The following is a 17,273-nucleotide window of genomic DNA, read 5'->3' as shown; positions in this document are numbered from 1 at the left end:
CCATGACCCCATGCGAGATTTTTGTGAGCATGGCCCTAAGATTTGGGTACCTTGATTAGCACCATCCTGGAAAGGGTAGCCAAGATAGTACTTTCCCCCCTAAAACAATAGCAACGGCACTTTGAGTGAACGTAAGAAGGATTCCAAGACAAAAATAGCAAAGAAGCTTTTGATGTACCCATACGGCGGCACCAACTGGAATCAATCCAAGAGATAAGGAAGTTTTATGCCGGGTTTTGTCAAATGATCTGGAGCTAGCTAATCGCCGAGCTCCTACGCAAGAACATGCCGATCAATATCGTGACTGGGTTTCACATGATGGCGGTGGAGCAGGAGCGCCGTAGTACGTAGAAGAGTGGGTTACCCTAATACCCCTATGCATGGCCCGTTGCTTACGTGGACCCTCGGGTCATCAAGTATACTACGCCCCCTCCCATATTCTAACATATCGTGACTGGATCTCACATGTGTCCCCCCCTTATTCAATCCATGAATAATGCAGCTCGTCGATCCCCGTAGCGATCGATCTTGTGCGTCGGAATCCTGGTTGGAGCGCTGCTCCGTTGACGTACACTATCCCGCCCGTATAAATACCCCCGCTCTCATCCTTCTCCCCACACAGCCAGTGAGCAGCCAAGATAAGCTAGCGGCAAGCACACCAAACCGTGCGAATGTCTGACACGGCCGCCGCCCCGCTCCTAACAAGCCACAAAACAAGGCCGGTCAAGGCGCCGTCGATCGATGACACCATCGAGACGTACATGGGCGCCACAGGCGCCCTGCAGCTCCTCAAGGCCGTCCTGCTGGCCTTCGCGTGGGCCTTCGACGCGCAGCAGGTGTTCATCTCGGTCTTCACCGACGCCGAGCCGCAGTGGCACTGCACCGGCGCCGACGCGTCCTGCTCGGCCGCCGTGGCCTCGCCGTGCGCGCTCCCGCCCGGCGCGTGGGCGTGGGACCGGCCCGCCGTGACGTCGGTGGTCTCGGAGTGGTCGCTCAAGTGCGCCGGCCCGGCGCTCGTCTCCCTCCCGGCGTCCTCGTTCTTCGCCGGCTGCCTCGCCGGCGGCTTCCTCCTCACGACGCTCGCCGACTCGCTCCTGGGCCGCAGGAAGATGCTGCTCGTGTCCATTGTGTCCATGTCCGTCGCTGGCGTGCTCACCGCGTTCTCGCCGAACGTGTGGGTGTACGCCGCCCTGCGTTTCATGTCCGGGTTCGGCAGGTCCATGGTTGGCACGTGCACGCTCGTCCTCTCCACGGAGCTCGTCGGCAAGAGGTGGCGCGACACGGTGTGCGTGGCGGGGTTCTTCTGCTTCACCCTCGGGTTCCTGTCGCTCCCGGCGCTCGCCTACACGTTCCGGGAGGAATCGTGGCGGAACATGTATCTGTGGACGTCCGTGCCATCCCTCTGCTACTCCATCCTATTCTACTTCCTCGTCCAGGAGTCACCGCGGTGGCTGCTGGTGCGCGGGCGCAAGCAGGACGCCATCGAGACGCTGCAGCAGATCGCTTCGCTCAACGGCAACAGCATCACGTCCAGCTTCTCCATGCTGCACGCCTGCACCATGAACAATGACACGGCGGAGGAGAGCGGCGGCGACAGCGTGTTCGCCACGCTGCACTCGATGTGGGAGCGCCCGTGGGCGCTCCGGAGGCTGGCGGCGATCATGACGGCCAGCTTCGGCGTCGGCATGGTCTACTACGGCATGCCGCTCAACGTCGGCAACCTGGGGTCCAACCTCTACCTGAGCGTCACGTACAACGCGCTGGCCGAGCTGCCGTCGTCCATCCTCTCGTGGCTCCTGATGGGCAGGATCAACCGCCGGAGCTCAGTGATCGCGCTCACCGGGGCGGCGGGGGTGTGGAGCCTCGCGTGCGTCATCATCCCGCAGGGCGCGGCGCGGATGGCCGCGGAGCTGCTCTCCTTCTTCGCGACGTGCACGGCGTTCAACGTCATCATGATGTACTCCATCGAGCTGTTCCCGACGTCGGTGCGCAACTCGGCGGTGGGGCTGGTAAGGCAGGCGCTGGTGCTGGGGGGCGTGGCGGCGCCCGTGCTCGTCGCGCTGGGCCGCGAGAGGAGCTTCTTGTCGTTCGGCGTGTTCGGGCTCGTCGTCGGCTGCTTCGGCATGTTCGCCGCCTGCCTGCCGGAGACGCGGGGGAAGGGCATGTCGGACACCATGGACGAGGAGGAGCACAAGGAGGCGGCGGTGGCCGCCTGCACCGTCGACGATGCGGACTGTAACAGCGACCTCGTGTAATTAAAACTAAACTGCGGGTTGATGTACAAAGTTAATACCATGCATGCTCCCATTCCAATCAAGTAAAACTGCTGCCAGGTCGCAGCACATTACCGAACCCAACACGTGAGAACTACTATGGTCCTGAACATTTCAGACAAAAAATATTCAATTATTATAAAACAGCTGGTCGTCCGAGTCACTGGTGACTGGTGATGCCAATGATTAGATGAGAGATCGGAGCTTATTCTAATTCTGCATGGAATCTGCTTGGAAGATGCTGATAGATTCGTCGTACCATACAAATATAAAACATGTATATATACCAGGCTAATTTGACCATGCATGATAGCTGTCTACTTATGTCGGCGCGTGTAAAAGCACATAGCCGTGTTGCACCCTGCCGCCATGAGAATGGAATACTGTTTCCACCCATTTTTATTTATGCGACCTATATTGAATTGATTTGTCTTTTTGATAGTATTATGTTGACTTGGAAACCGTATTTCCAAGATGGCAACGGATAAATATTTGGCAACAAAATTGTAGTTTTTTTCATGAAACAGGCAATCACTCCTTTCCATGACTTGAGCATAACAGCAAAGGAAATGTTAATGATGAGACGTCATCTCAGAGGTTTTTCTTGAGCAAACCCATTATTGTTGGGGATAGCTGGTAGGCTCATGAAGAGTCAAAATATCACAAAGCACGAGGTCCACACATTAGATGGGTTCAGATACATTTCATATCAGATATATTATCCATTCGGACAACACTATCCGTCTACTAGGACGATGTCTATGCCACCACTACCCAGGTGATCATCTACTCGGCAGTATGACTCATTCAGACGTGCGAAGACCAACAGTCAGCAAGGCGGTTGAAGCATCATCTTCATAGTGAAGGTTTCATAGTGGGCTGATATTATGGCATTGATGCTCCATTTTGTAACATAAAAGGTGAGAGGGTGGCGTACTCTATATAAGCCACCCCCTACCACATAGCTCGGGGGCCATGGCTCCCTCATTCTTCTCCCCTGACTCTCTCGCCACTTAGCTTAGGCTTGGAGACACACTCTCCCCTCTCTCTCTCACATACACCATGTAACTCTGTGTTCATGCCAAATCATAGAAAGCCTCTCTGGAGCAAGAGACGTAGAGTTGTTATCTCCACCGCAAGAGATCCGAACTCGTTAAAAAGCACCGTGTCACCCGTTTACATCTCGATAGACCATGCTTCTTTACCCTACCCCTTTCAACTGTCGGAATTGTTCCCACGACAATTGTGACACGTTTAATTTCTGTGTAAGAATCTCAAAGCAAGACATGTGACAATAATTGTTCGCTCCTACGCACCACTTTGAACGAACTTTGAGCTGTCAGCACTAAAAGGTTCACCCAGGATAGGCAATATGAGCGAACACATATGGATGACAAATTCTATTTTTAGAGCATGCCAATTTTTCACAAGTTCCCTTTGATGTAGCATGGCAATTTCTTTCGCCGGAATGGTAAATCCCGAACAAGTTGGAAAATTACCTTTTTAGACTGGCAATTCTCCAATGTTTTTTTTTTGACATGAATTCTCCAATGTTGCTTCATGGGAAATCCCTGAAAATACATGACAATTACTCTGTTGCAGCATGACAAATTCCTGATAATTTTCTGCTAGCAAGACAAAATTTTCTTTAAACATGGCATTTTTTTTATATAATGGCATGGAAAATATATCTAATTTAGCATGATAAGTCTCGAGCGTTTGCCGCGACTGGTTTTCTGAGGGACACTCCTAGTTTATGACGTTCTCTCGGATGACCGCCCGTAGGGAATGATAGTTTACTCAATCTCCCTGGGAAATGTTTGCATAATATTAGGGTCCTAACGGCAATTCATCAATAGTTTGAAAGACAGGTGACGAAAGGGAAGAAAGTGAGTTCCACATACTGACAGGAAGCGCACCGCACATACTCGCAATTGGGACGTGCACTATGAAACGAAAAACCCGACAACACCCATGCAAAATAAAGATGAGGTATAAATGTAACTTTGGTTAATTTCACATAAATATGAAGGTTCAGTTCATGTCGCTCGGGATTGTGTGTGGGATGAGGATGGGGAGTAGGATGGTTGAGCACATGGGAAATTTATGCACGAATCTTAAAGCAACATACATGCCTTAGATAGGCCTAAGGCACGCGGAGATGATTTCTGATCCATGGTGTCTTTTTTCCCTCGTGAGAAACTTAAGATTTGTGCGCACTTTAGATCTAGGGATCTTTTTCAACACACGGTACAAAGCAAAACCGTGATTGTTGAATCTCAAGAACTTACCTCATAAATTGGTCGAAAGTGTTGCACGTTTGTATGTTTGAATAACACATGAATGTTGTTTTCTCCCAATTAGAGACAGGTATAGGAGATATGAGCCGTCATGGATATGAAATTTTCCTGTGTTGCAGCCCTTCTTGTTTTCTCGAAGATTTGTTGTTCCAAAGTTCCCTTTGACAGGAAAAGTCGAAAAAGGAGCCTTAAAGCGAAAAATATCAGAGAAAACACAAATGATGAGAGAGAGAGAGAGAGAGAGAGAGAGAGAGAGTAGTCTAGTAGTTTGATACAGGACCATTACGACAGATGCAACAACTGTCTCCAGGTAAGGAAAATTCAGAGCTCGAAGGTGCCGTCGTGGTCGCGTATGTTTGGAGCATCTTCCAGGCCCCAAGGCCAGGCATTCCGGTTCTAGCTCAGCTCAACTGCTCCACGCAGCTTGCAGCAGATCTCAGCTTGGTTGGAAGGCGTGATTTCCCGGCGACGTAGGTGCTAGCTGCTTTCGCGGTAGATCAGTTTCTTAATCGATCAGATCGACCCACCCGAGCCTGGCGTTGTTGTGCTGTTGTTTCGTTTCCACGTACCGATCGACGGACGTATGTTAGCTCACGGCTTGCGAGCGTGCCTTCTGCCGTGCGATGCGTGTAGGCACGCTGTACGACCCAATCAAGCCGAATCAGTGGGATCATGGGCTGTCCCAACCACGCCAAGGAGAAAACGCTCCCTTTTTTAAGCATGTACAGCTAAAGGCGAGTACGCGGGCACTGACGGAACACGTCTTAAATGAGTCACTTTGCATCTGTATCTCTTAAATTTCATCCCCAAGATCCATATAAAGCATGTAAAAGAAATCCTACGTACTACATCTATGCATTGTCCTAGCTACTCTTCGTCGTCGGAGATGTCCACGTCAATGACGTTGGGCACCGGTTGAACGGGCCGATAGGAGAGCCCCGGCTCATCCTCCTCCTGCTCAACCTCATCCATATAGGTGAACATCTCTGCCTCCTCCGCGGCCTCTTGCGCCTCCATCTTCTGCCGGCGACGGCGTCTTGCCTCCGCAGCCGACTCCAACCGGAGGGAATCAAGCATCCTGCTGCTCCGCCTGCAGATCCCCGTTGTCAGCATCCCCTACATCCTCCTCCTCGTCGTCGTCCTCCTCCAACTGCTCCTCCGGATCCAATGCATCCAGAGGTAGCCCTGCGGCGATCCGGACTTTGCGCCTAGCCCCGATCTGCTCAAGGAGCTCGAGCCTGCGCTCCGGCATCAGATAGGGCTCGCTCCTCATCCGGCGGCGTGGGGGCATGGCTACTAGGCGAATGGGTGGAATGAAAAGTGGCGGTGTCGGACAGGAGGAGGAAAATGTGGATGGATGATAGGGTTTCGGTGCCGTCGGTCGACTTAAATAGCCGGGCAATGCACGACACGGCCCGCCGGAGTTGCGCCATGCGACACCACCGGTCCGACAGAGGAGACGAGCTTCAGACCCCCGGGTTTGAGGGTGTTTCCAGCTGGAACCCCTTCATCAGTCCGACGTGACGGGCATGCCAGGATGCCGTCATGTCTGCTCCATATTTAAACTGAATATGGGGGTGCCGGTCAGTCTGGGTATTTGGGGCCCTTTTGAAGCGTCCGTCTGAATCGAAAAGACGTGACTGGTCAGTGACTAAACAACCCGTCCGAACATATGAGATGAATTTGAAAGGTCCGGCTATACATGCTCTTACCATCGATAGGTGGGCTTCCCAAATCACTGTACGCCTGGACGGACAGCTTTCACTGACCGGGAAAAAAAACGACAGTCAAGACGGGCTCTTCGTATCGCCGCTAAATGTCCGGGGTTACCGGCTAAGTGCTTACCGTTGAAAATGCCCTTATGTTCCTTTTCTATTTCATGTATTTTTAGCAACATTTCATGTATATTTTCCTTTACACAATCAAGCTGTTCTAAACTGTTTTTTCCATGACCAACATTTCCTTTTATTTTTATATTTTATATTTGTTTTTATGTATTTCCTGAAAAAAAGTTTTCATTTTTTTTAGTAGCGTCTGCAATTGTACTTGTGTTCCCGCTTCATCCATTTCCATATTTTTTACTGTTTGACAAAACCTAACAGTTCAAAACTTGTAATTTTCATGACTTCCCCGTTTTACTCTTTAATCATCTTTGTAATGCTGATGAAATTTGCAGGATGAAATATGCTTACTCTTTTAGTTAATCCATTGACTCGGAACAATTAAATTGGTGACTTGCAATTAAATTGTTCTAGCAATCCATCCTACCCCCTCTATCATAGTTTAAAGGGCGTATCTTCAAAACCAGAATTTTTCACAATTAGAGGAAAATAGGGCTCATGTCATTAATTAGCCTATTAACTGCATCGTTTTGGGAGGAATTAGGTCCTTCCGTTTGCCTTTCTGGTGCGCATGCATGGTGTGAACTGAAATTACTCCACCAATGCATACGATGGTTTCCTTTGTTTACTGGACGGGGAGGTTACTATGTGTTTGTTTGGCGATTAATTAGGCGCATATCCTTAACTATCGCAGCTTCAACGCATCGGTTATTCCTACCAATCGCTAGCAACCTTGGGCCCAGAGAGATGTGAGGTACGCCCTTTAAACTGTGATGGAGGGAGTAGCAATTAAATTTTGTTCCATTGACTCGGAACTCCTATTAACTAGGTGCTTCCGGTTTGTTCACGAGCAAATAAAAATTTGTTCTACTTAATCCAAACTTTCTTATTGACTAGTGTAATCATGATTTCTTACGTCACATTTTCATATTATAAAGTCAAGATTTGTTCCATGAGCACTGATTTATTATTTGACCTGGGCTAATTTATTCTTTGTACTTCAATAATACATTAATGTTTCCTTTAAAATACACAAACATTTCTTCTGAGATACTCTCTCTTTTTCGGTTTATAGGGCTTATCTCAAAATTTTAGTTTTTCCATTTTATAAGGCTCAATTTGGTTGTCTCTCATCACATGTTCAGATTCCAAGGTGCATTAGATCATTGCATGCAAGTATTAAAAGAAAATTGACCAATGCATGTATTTTATGCATGCATGTATTGCAATTAATACATTGGTAAACATAATATTTTAAGAAAAACAAGAGCATTAACTGGGTGTTTTCGCAAACTACAAAAAGTATTCCACCACTCACCATCTACCTTGATTGGTGAGATTTTTGAATTGAGCCCTATAAACCGGAAAGGAGGAAATACAGTACTGCTCGAACATCATTTTTGGAAATAATTGAACATCGCTTTTTTGATAAATATGAGCATTCGTTCTTGAATATACAACATAGTGGACGTGGCGCCAAAGTCAAACCGGTTGCTGATGATGGATAACAACATGGGACTGTCACGACCCCAGTACAGAGATCGAACAGATAGATAAATCAACACCCTATTCGGTATAGATTCAGAGGATACAAGGGAATTTGGGATGAGAAATCAGCAAAGAGGAGATGAGATATAGTAGAAGCCGGGGGAGAGGAATGAGAGCAGAGGACGAGAAGGTTGAAGACGATTCATTCATTCGCTGCCGTTGTCGTTCACTGCTGCTTCCTTTATAGCCCAGCCGCTCCCACAAGCCCAAGCCCATTACTAACTCCATCCCATGTCATGGCTTGGCCCGCTGTCTTCTCTGTAGCTAAGGTCATGACATTCTTCCCCCCTTGAGAATCGGTTGACCGCAAGCCGACCTTGCCATAAGAATAGAATGAACTCCTGAATCCCATGGCACTTGCAGGTCATTCAGAATTTCAATGTGGACGGAGCGGACATCACCTGGATCACATGGAGGGTGTCGCTCTGGTACTCGTTCGACAAGTTGACCAGCTCAATGTTCCAAAGAAAAGTTTGTCCAGGCAACCTGAAACTTGTGATGCGAACAACTCTAGGTAATAGTTCCATCACACTTCAGCTGCGTAGATAACAATGCCATATCTGATGGAGAACTCTGACTATCTATTCCGTCCTTCAGGTTGACCATGTGAACAAAGAATGGACTGATGATGAAGAATAGCTCCAAATCATGTACAGACACACAAGAGCATTAGCACAACAGCATGCTTAGTGGGATGCGTGTACCAAGATGCTGACATGTTGCACATATATATGTTGAATAATCCGTGCGAGCTGGGTGACCCAAGTGCTGGGTATGTAATACAGTCCCTCCATGAGCAACAATGGAATGAGGTACGAGCAGAGTATAATGGACAACTGCGAACCTCCACGGTGTATGGTTCTCATCTGAAACTGCTAGAACGACATTATTGTTGGTATTTATCTCAAGCATATGCCAGTCCGTGAGCATCCAATTGGGGATTGGATTCTGCCAACATGTATAACGCTTTTTGATAGTTGAATAATGTTCATCACTCAGAATGTCAGCTCCAACAAGAATATGGTAACCGACATCTCTGCATACGTTCTTATCAGTTGTAGCCCTCCTTCGCATATCTTTCCTCTGTAAACCCTATAGTCTGTTAAGAGTAATCTCTTCCATAATTCTGAGGAAACATCTAGCCCAATAGAAACACCATTTTACTTGCATAACTTCCGGTATTAGTTGCGATGTCGTATACCACCAAGGCAAATGATATGTCAATGTTCCTCTATGCTCATGCAGATGAATATATCCAACGAATGCGCCGCAAATGGCAAGAAGAACCAACAATAACCTATGATCTCCAGGTTCAAACGGCAACTCAACACAGTATATAAAATGGTTCATAAATTTGACCAAGAAGCTATTGTTGGGTGCACCTGCTGTGGCAAATTGTGACAGTACGAGCCTGTTGCCCCAAATAACATAACATTGATGGAACATCGCTGCAACTTTCCACTGACGCCGAGCCAAATCATAGCAAGAAACACTCTGACATTTAACCAAATGAACACATCAGTGAAACCCGTGTTGTAGCCAGCGTCACAAGAAGGATTGAGAATATTGTCAGTGTCCTTGTCCTGTAGTGTGAGGTGTGAAAACATAATAACAAGACAGTAGGCTTGGCTAAAAGGTTCCATGTCAGCTCTACATAATCTCATGGCTCGACTACCTGCTGCACAAATACAAAATCACTTCTTCTCTATGATAGATTCACTCAAGATACCACAAGCATATTGTTCAGTGCAGAGATGTCCACCCACTAGAAATATCATCAGAAAACAAGGCATAGCCTCATGGAAATTAATGCTCTCACAACCATCAATGATTTCCCACAATGGCCATGGTTTGTACTCCACTATTACCACTATACCATCAGAAGGTGGTGCCCAAGATTGCAACTGAAATGTGTCTCATGGAAGAAGCATTATGTTGGTAGTAGAAAATGACACGTCAGGTGACAGCCTTCCATTGGCACTGTACCCCTGCATACCTAGTCCAAAACAGCAAGGCTTGATGAAATGTAATGAAGAATAAGCCGAAGATGTCAGTTCAACATAACACAGCCTCGTAGCTTGTTCGCTCGGTTCAGAAATGGAATTAAGCTCCTCCTCTTGGTCAAAAGCTCTTAAGAAATCGCAGACTCCGTTAGTATGCTTACTCACAAATTCCATTGGAATTGCATTGAATAAAACTTGGGCTGTCAATTCCATGTTCAATATAGCATCACCAGCCCTCATGCACTCCAAATAACATGCTGGTTGAGATGAACGGCACTGTTGCATATATGCATAGTGCCAATGACCCCAAGCCTCCCCAATATTATAGAACTCAAATAAGAGACTTCTCAGTGCAGCAATTACTTGTAAATAATTCCCATCAGATGAGCTAGTACAAAGCAAGGCCAAACGGGCAACACAACATTTGAGATCCTCATATGGCTGATCTGTAGATAGTTTCCCAAATATACCTTGAGTTGTTGTCCATGGATCTTGAGGATTGGCTAGTTCCGAACGACATTTGAACGAAGGCCATGGCATTGGTCGTGACACTTGTCCTTGTTGTTTGATTTTCACACTCTCATCCAGTATGTACATGGGGGTCAACACACCAATGTGGTCTAAGTAGAGGGTCAAACATCTTATCGACGCCATGGTGTCCTGTTCAAGGATGGAAAATGGCCACTGCAGTGAGGTTGGTGGAACCTCTGGAGGAGATGCAGACGATGGGGTCACATTTCCCAGAATCAGGGGTGCGACCACCGGAATGTTGACATCAGCACATGCCAGACCACTGGTCGAGCCTGCCATGGGCATTGGTGCAACAACACTGATGGCTTCGATGTCGAGGGTCCCTTCACACATAGTAGGGGCTGTGGGCTCAAGGAAGATGTCGAAGGTGGCGTCATGACTCGAGCACTCCATCGAACATGTGACCGACGTCGTTGCAGCAAGGCTGCTGCTGTCAATGGAAATGACACCATGGTCTGCACCGCACTCTGTTGGGGCAGCCAGCTCGGGGAAGACATCCGCGACTATCACCGTAGGCATGAGGACGTGAACTCTACGGTCATCGTCAGGTTTCTCTGCAGCCATGGCCACCTCCTCAGCGATCTCATCCTCTCTTATCCGTGCAAGGGACGAAGCACCGGTGATGCTTGACGGAGATCGCAACCGCACAACATCTTGGATATCTCCCCGCAAGCCCAGGATGTACTGGTGGATGAAGCTCTTGATGCTCAGGTTGGGGTTGATATCCAGTACGCGTTGTACGCATTCCAAGAACGTTGTTGTGTACTCGGCCATAGTTGTGGTCTGCTTCTGTTCGAGCAGTGAGCACAAGTGCAGGTTGTACTCCGGCGACACGTCCTGGATGTCGAGGAGGCAGGAGCGCTCGTATATGCACCGGCCATGCATGGCGAGAGCCCGTGCTGCCTCGCTTCTTGATCGGAATTGAACCACCGCCTCGACATGGTGGATTCTCTGGAACATAGAGATGTTCACCACGCCATACATTGTAAACACCTGATGCAACGTCTCCTCACTGACGGGGTAGTACACATGGTGAACAGTGACGTGGAGAACGCCGACAGTGAACACCTCTTGCTGGCTGGACATTTTGTCGAACACCTGGTAGGCAGGAAGTGGGTGGTGATTGTTTTCTTGTCTCTACGCTGAGGGTTTGGATGTTGTTGTTGCTCCACTCCAAGCCGATCCAACCTAGCCCAGGGATTTTGTGCGATTCACCGAAGCAAATCGCACCCAAGGCAATGGATGTTACGAATCTAGCCGAGAGAGTTGAGGAACACACAATAGGAGCAAAATTTGGAGGAAATTTTGGGGCTCTGATTACCAAATTGTCACGACCTCAATACAGAGATCGAACAGATGGATAAATCAACACCCATATTCGGTATAGATTCAGAGGATACAAGGGAATTTGGGATGAGAAATCAGCAAAGAGGAGATGAGATATAGTAGAAGCCGGGGGAGAGGAATGAGAGCAGAGGATGAGAAGGTTGAATACGATTCATTCATTCGCTGCCGTTGTCGTTCGCTGCTGCTTCCTTTATAGCCCAGCCGCTCCCACAAGCCCAAGCCCATTACTAACTCCATCCCATGTCATGGCTTGGCCCGCTGTCTTCTCTGTGGCTAAGGTCATGACAGGGACCTGATGTTCAAGAACATGCGACCCTCTATTGGCTGGGACCCGGTCTTTCTGGAGCGTGGGGAATTTCCTTTCAATGCCAGAAAAGAACCAGGGAGCTCTGGGAAGCACTGAGCAGGAGGAAGGACTCGCTGCACCTTGATCGACTCATCGCTCGGGCAGCAGCGCTGCGTGTTGCCAGTAGTTTCGACCTCTTGCGCGAAGTCTTCGGTGATGGTGTGATCGATCACTGTTTCTGCGAGGATTGATCGCTTCAATGGGATCACTCCATGTTTGCTTCAGCCGTTGTGCTCGCTAGCTTATCCTCTCTTTTTTTCAGAAAATGCAGAAGGCTTGCGCAGAATAAGAGTTTTTTTGGGGGGAGGGGGTAAAACAACCTTTCATTGATCAGGATTACTACGCACTCCGTTCACAAATGTAAGATGTTCTTATATTTTTAAAATTGAATGTATATACACACAGTTTAGTGTGTATATTGATCAGGATTACTACGCACTCCGTTCACAAATGTAAGATGTTCTTATATTTTTAAAATTGAATGTATATACGCACAGTTTAGTGTGTTTGTTCATCCAATTCATATGCAGTGAAATCCCAAATTTGTGAAAGGAAAGAGTATTAGAGTATATAGATATATCTGCGTGTTTGATAGAATACGACGTGTAACCAATCTCCTACCTTATCTCTCGGAGAAACGCCGTGTACTCTACACAAACCATCAAGAGGCTCAATACAACATACAAATGATTTATGTCAATTCTCGCCTCTCTAATTCTCTTACATGGCATCTGTTGTATAAGTTCCTATATCTAGCTTCGCGCCACATCGCCCGCGGGGAGGTCAATCTCCATGACGTCCATCGGGGGCTGCATAACCCGTATCTAGGGTTCATTCGATGACTGTGTTGATCGATTCACCTAGAGAATCCTTTTTCCCATCCACTTGATTGACGTACTTTCTTTCTCGCCGACCAATTCATTGACATTCCTTTATGATTTTTCGGCCTAAAGTTGGATTGCGTTGCTCGCCACCATGACGACCCTCGTATGCCTCTACACCAACCTTGGCGGCGACTACATGAGCCACCTCTTTGTTGTTTTGTCTGGTTGTTGATCTCTACTGGCCATCGTCATCTTCTTCGTTCGGGATACCTCCACCTGCGTAGTGCGGCCGACCCGATACATCGTTTCCTTGCGCCTCTACCGGTCCCGTGAAGGTCGTCACCGAGTATACGCATTCCTTCATCGATCGAGTAGCGGGTTGTTGCTGTGTTGCCCCATCGAGTCGCGGCGCCTCCGCCATGTGGTCCTCCCACCATTGCATTACCTCGCGCGATGTAGCTATGTTGCCCCCACGGGCTGTAGCACCGTCGCAGTTCCTACGCGTTGACGTCTCCCTTGCGTCCAATGCGACGTGTCCCAAGGCGCAGGATCGCCACTATCCGCGCATGGTCTTCGCCACGCAGTTGGGTTCTTCCCCGCCTACTTTGAGCATCACCATCGCGCTTATATATGCAACCGGTGTGGCCTGAGGCTACCTCTGGCTTCGCCAACCACTCCTTCGTCTTCGTCCAGCACACACACATCGCCCATGTCTTCGCCTCTTCCCCGACCACTTGGTCCCCTCTGGCCACCATGGGCAACGTGGGCACCCATGCCATTTTGCGCCACACCCGTCCTGGAGACCTCCTCTGCTGGTCCCTCTAACATGGCGTACAGTTCGAGCTGGTCCCGTCACCGCATGCCCAGTGTCGCTTCTTCTACAATGGCGTCAACAACATCATGTTTGAATCGACACCCTTCTCGACGACTACCATGTTTCTTCCTGGCGCCTAGATGTGTTCCCGACTCCTTGATGCTTCCTTGCGCCCGCGGCTTCATGTGCAACTACCTCGACATCAACCACTCGCACGGGCTACCTTGGCCATGGCTCCACCCCCATGCTCTCAATTATCTCAAATACCAGTAGAAGGCGCCCACACTTGTTCCTAATTGGTAGACCAATCAGTTATAGTGCATACAGAAGCTCTCAACCGGTATTGGGAAGCTTTCAGAACCTTTTGGCTTGGTTTTTTCTTTTATTCTTTTACGTATTAATTGCCTGTTTTTTACTCATTTATCAGTTTTTTTTCCTTTTTCGTTCTTTTATTTTTAAATTAATGAAGTTTTTATTTTTTGTGAATATTTTCCCAAGTTTTAAAAAATAAATTCAAATTCATGAATATTTTTTTGAGATTCTTCATTTTTCTGGAAAAAATGAACATTTTTAAATTAGTGATATTTATAAGTTCATAAATTTTTCAAAATTTTATGTACTTTTTTCAATCCATGATATTTTTTATTTTCACTATTTTTTCAAAACTAAGAGAAAACAATGGTCGGTTTTTAGACAACAAAGCAACAACAATAGTCTGCAAGGTACCTACGTTGTTATTGGGCCTAGGCACACGGGGAATAAGAGGATCTGCCCACACAAATACGTATTTATCCTTCAATAAGAAAACCCAAATATGTATTACTTGTTTTCAGAAGGACCTCCTATTGCGCAGCTTCAGCGCCGCAGAGCGCAACTGGCGCTCACAACAGTGTCTGGGTGGGCCGGCCCATGAATGCGCAGCGCGAAAAAACACCGCAAAAATGTCTCTCGACAAAGAATCGATCAGTGAGGCTAATCACATGACCAACTAACGGGAGCTCCTAACCGGCGCTCTCAGCGCCGGTTCTCGTACTGGCGCCCGAAGGCGATTCGACTGGGCCGGCCCAGCAAGATTCAATCGCTACAAACGAAACGCCAAAAAGACAGCGCAAAAATGGTCTTCGGCAAGGGTCTGCAAGGTACCTACGTTGTTATTGGGCCTAGGCACACGGGGAATAAGAGGATCTGCCCACACAAATACGTATTTATCCTTCAATAAGAAAACCCAAATATGTATTACTTGTTTTCAGAAGGACCTCCTATTGCGCAGCTTCAGCGCCGCAGAGCGCAACTGGCGCTCACAACAGTGTCTGGGTGGGCCGGCCCACGAATGCGCAGCGCGAAAAAACACCGCAAAAATGCCTCTCGACAAAGAATCGATCAGTGAGGCTAATCACATGACCAACTAACGGGAGCTCCTAACCGGCGCTCTCAGCGCCGGTTCTCGTACTGGCGCCCGAAGGCGATTCGACTGGGCCGGCCCAGCAAGATTCAATCGCTACAAACGAAACGCCAAAAAGACAGCGCAAAAATGGTCTTCGGCAAGGGTCGAACTCACGCCGTGACAACACCAAACCAGTAAGACTAACCACCTGACCTACCACGCTTAACAGACCAACTACAGGGACAACTTTCTAAGTACATTTGTACCCCCGCAAACGTTTACTGTAGCACTTTGATTTAAATTTTGGAAAAGGTTCACGAATAACAGAAAAGTTCATTTGTTTTGAAAAAAATAATCAATTTTGAAAAAAAGTTCTCGATTTTGAGAAAAATGTCTAGCGATTTTGAAAAAGGTTCATCCATTTCAAAAAAAAGTTCACAAATCTTGAGAAAAAAGTTCACATATTTGAATAAAGTTCATCAAATTTCAAAAATGGTTCATCGATTCTGAAAAAAGTTCACCAATTTTAAAAAAGTTCATCAATTTTGAAAAACAGTTCATGCATTTGAAAAAAGTTGATCGATTTTGAAAAAAGTTCACAAAAAAGTGGAAAAAGTTCATCAAATTTGAAATAAGTTCATCGAAATTGGAAAAAGTTCATCGAAATTCAAAAAAAGTTCATCAAATTTGAAAAATAGTTCATCGAATTTGAACAACAGTTCATCGTAATTCAAAAAAAGTTCATCGATTTGAAGAAAACGTCCATGTATTTGCAAACCAATTCATCACACCAAGACAAAGAAAAAAAACGAAAAACTAAAAAAGGAAAAACTAAAAAAGGGAAAAGGAAGAAGAACAAATAACAGAGGAAAAGGTATGTTCCAACCAGGTGTCGTGCGGCGGCCGAGTGGTTTGCCTAGCGGTCCTTGATGCGGGATGTGGCTGGTTCGAAACCTAGCGGCAGCCCCCATTTTTTGCAGATTAAGACAGAAAATAAAACACTTTAGATGGGCCGGCCCAGAGCATCGCGGGGGTGTGCGCCCGTTTGCGCACATGCCTGTAACGGGCGCAACGGGCGCCGTTTAGGAAACGCCCCAACTAACAGCTTGTGACTATTAACAACACGCGGAGCATTGAAGAAAAAAAATAGTAGAAGTGCTATCTATTGCACATTACACAGTACCATTTAAAATTTAGAATTATTTAAAAACAAGTTCACGGATTTCAAATGAAGTTCATGAACATGCAAAATAAGTTCGCGTATTCAAAAAGAAGTTAACTAAAAATCGAAAAAGTTCATGTATTAAAAAAAACGTTCATGAATTCAAAAGAAGTTCTCTTTTCCAAAAAAACTTCAATATATTTTGTAGAAAACCACAAAATAGCAAACAGTTTATGAATTTGGAAAACGAAAAAAAAATCATGAGTATGAAAAAAGTTGAACGATTTTGAAAAGAAGTTCATCAAATTTGGAAAAGTTCATAAAATTTTAAAAAACATTCATCAAAAAATGAAAAAGGTTCATCAAATTTGAAAAGGCTTCATGAGTTTGTATTTTTTATTGAATAAGGAAGAAAAAAATAACAAAAACGAAAAAGAGAAAGGGGAAAGAAGAAAGAAGAAAACATGGGAAAAGATGTAACTTATCATATCCAGCTACGTGGCCGAGTTCTTGAAACCGGGGGTCGCTGGTTCAATTCTCTCCGGGGCGCAATTTAAAATATATGAATTCAACATGGACACAGTGTGATTCCTATTGAGCGCTTCAGGTGCTGGTTGAGTTGATTTGGCAAACCGCCGTGGTCGGCCCATTCACATATTTTTCTGTTTCAAAATAAAAAGCGCGTGCAAAAGTGCGGTCGGCATAGTTTGAACCCGAGATCTAACTGTTGCTAGTGAATTGCACAAACAATTATGCCAACCTGCCGCTGGTGCATAGCAACTTTCTTTCTTGTATTTATACGTATAGGAAATGCTAACTATGTTTTCAATGTTTTTTCCTTTTTATTTTTCTTTTTTCCTCTTCTTGGTTCAATGATTTTTTTAATTCAATAAACATTTT

At 46.6% G+C, this 17,273-nt stretch overlaps 1 protein-coding gene across 1 annotated transcript; it reads left to right on the top strand.

Annotated features, from left to right (window-relative positions):
• The first annotated feature begins 598 nt into the window (after positions 1 to 598).
• Positions 599 to 2,487, top strand: LOC123188263 (organic cation/carnitine transporter 2). Its single transcript, XM_044600312.1, has one exon. The coding sequence runs from the start codon at positions 672 to 674 to the stop codon at positions 2,253 to 2,255; it is 1,584 nt and encodes a 527-aa protein (XP_044456247.1). The 5' UTR covers positions 599 to 671; the 3' UTR covers positions 2,256 to 2,487.
• Positions 2,488 to 17,273: the final 14,786 nt, after the last annotated feature.

Source organism: Triticum aestivum, chromosome 2A, assembly GCF_018294505.1.
Source record: "Triticum aestivum cultivar Chinese Spring chromosome 2A, IWGSC CS RefSeq v2.1, whole genome shotgun sequence".
Lineage (NCBI taxonomy): Eukaryota > Viridiplantae > Streptophyta > Magnoliopsida > Poales > Poaceae > Triticum > Triticum aestivum.
This window is presented reverse-complemented; position numbering and strand designations above follow the sequence as displayed.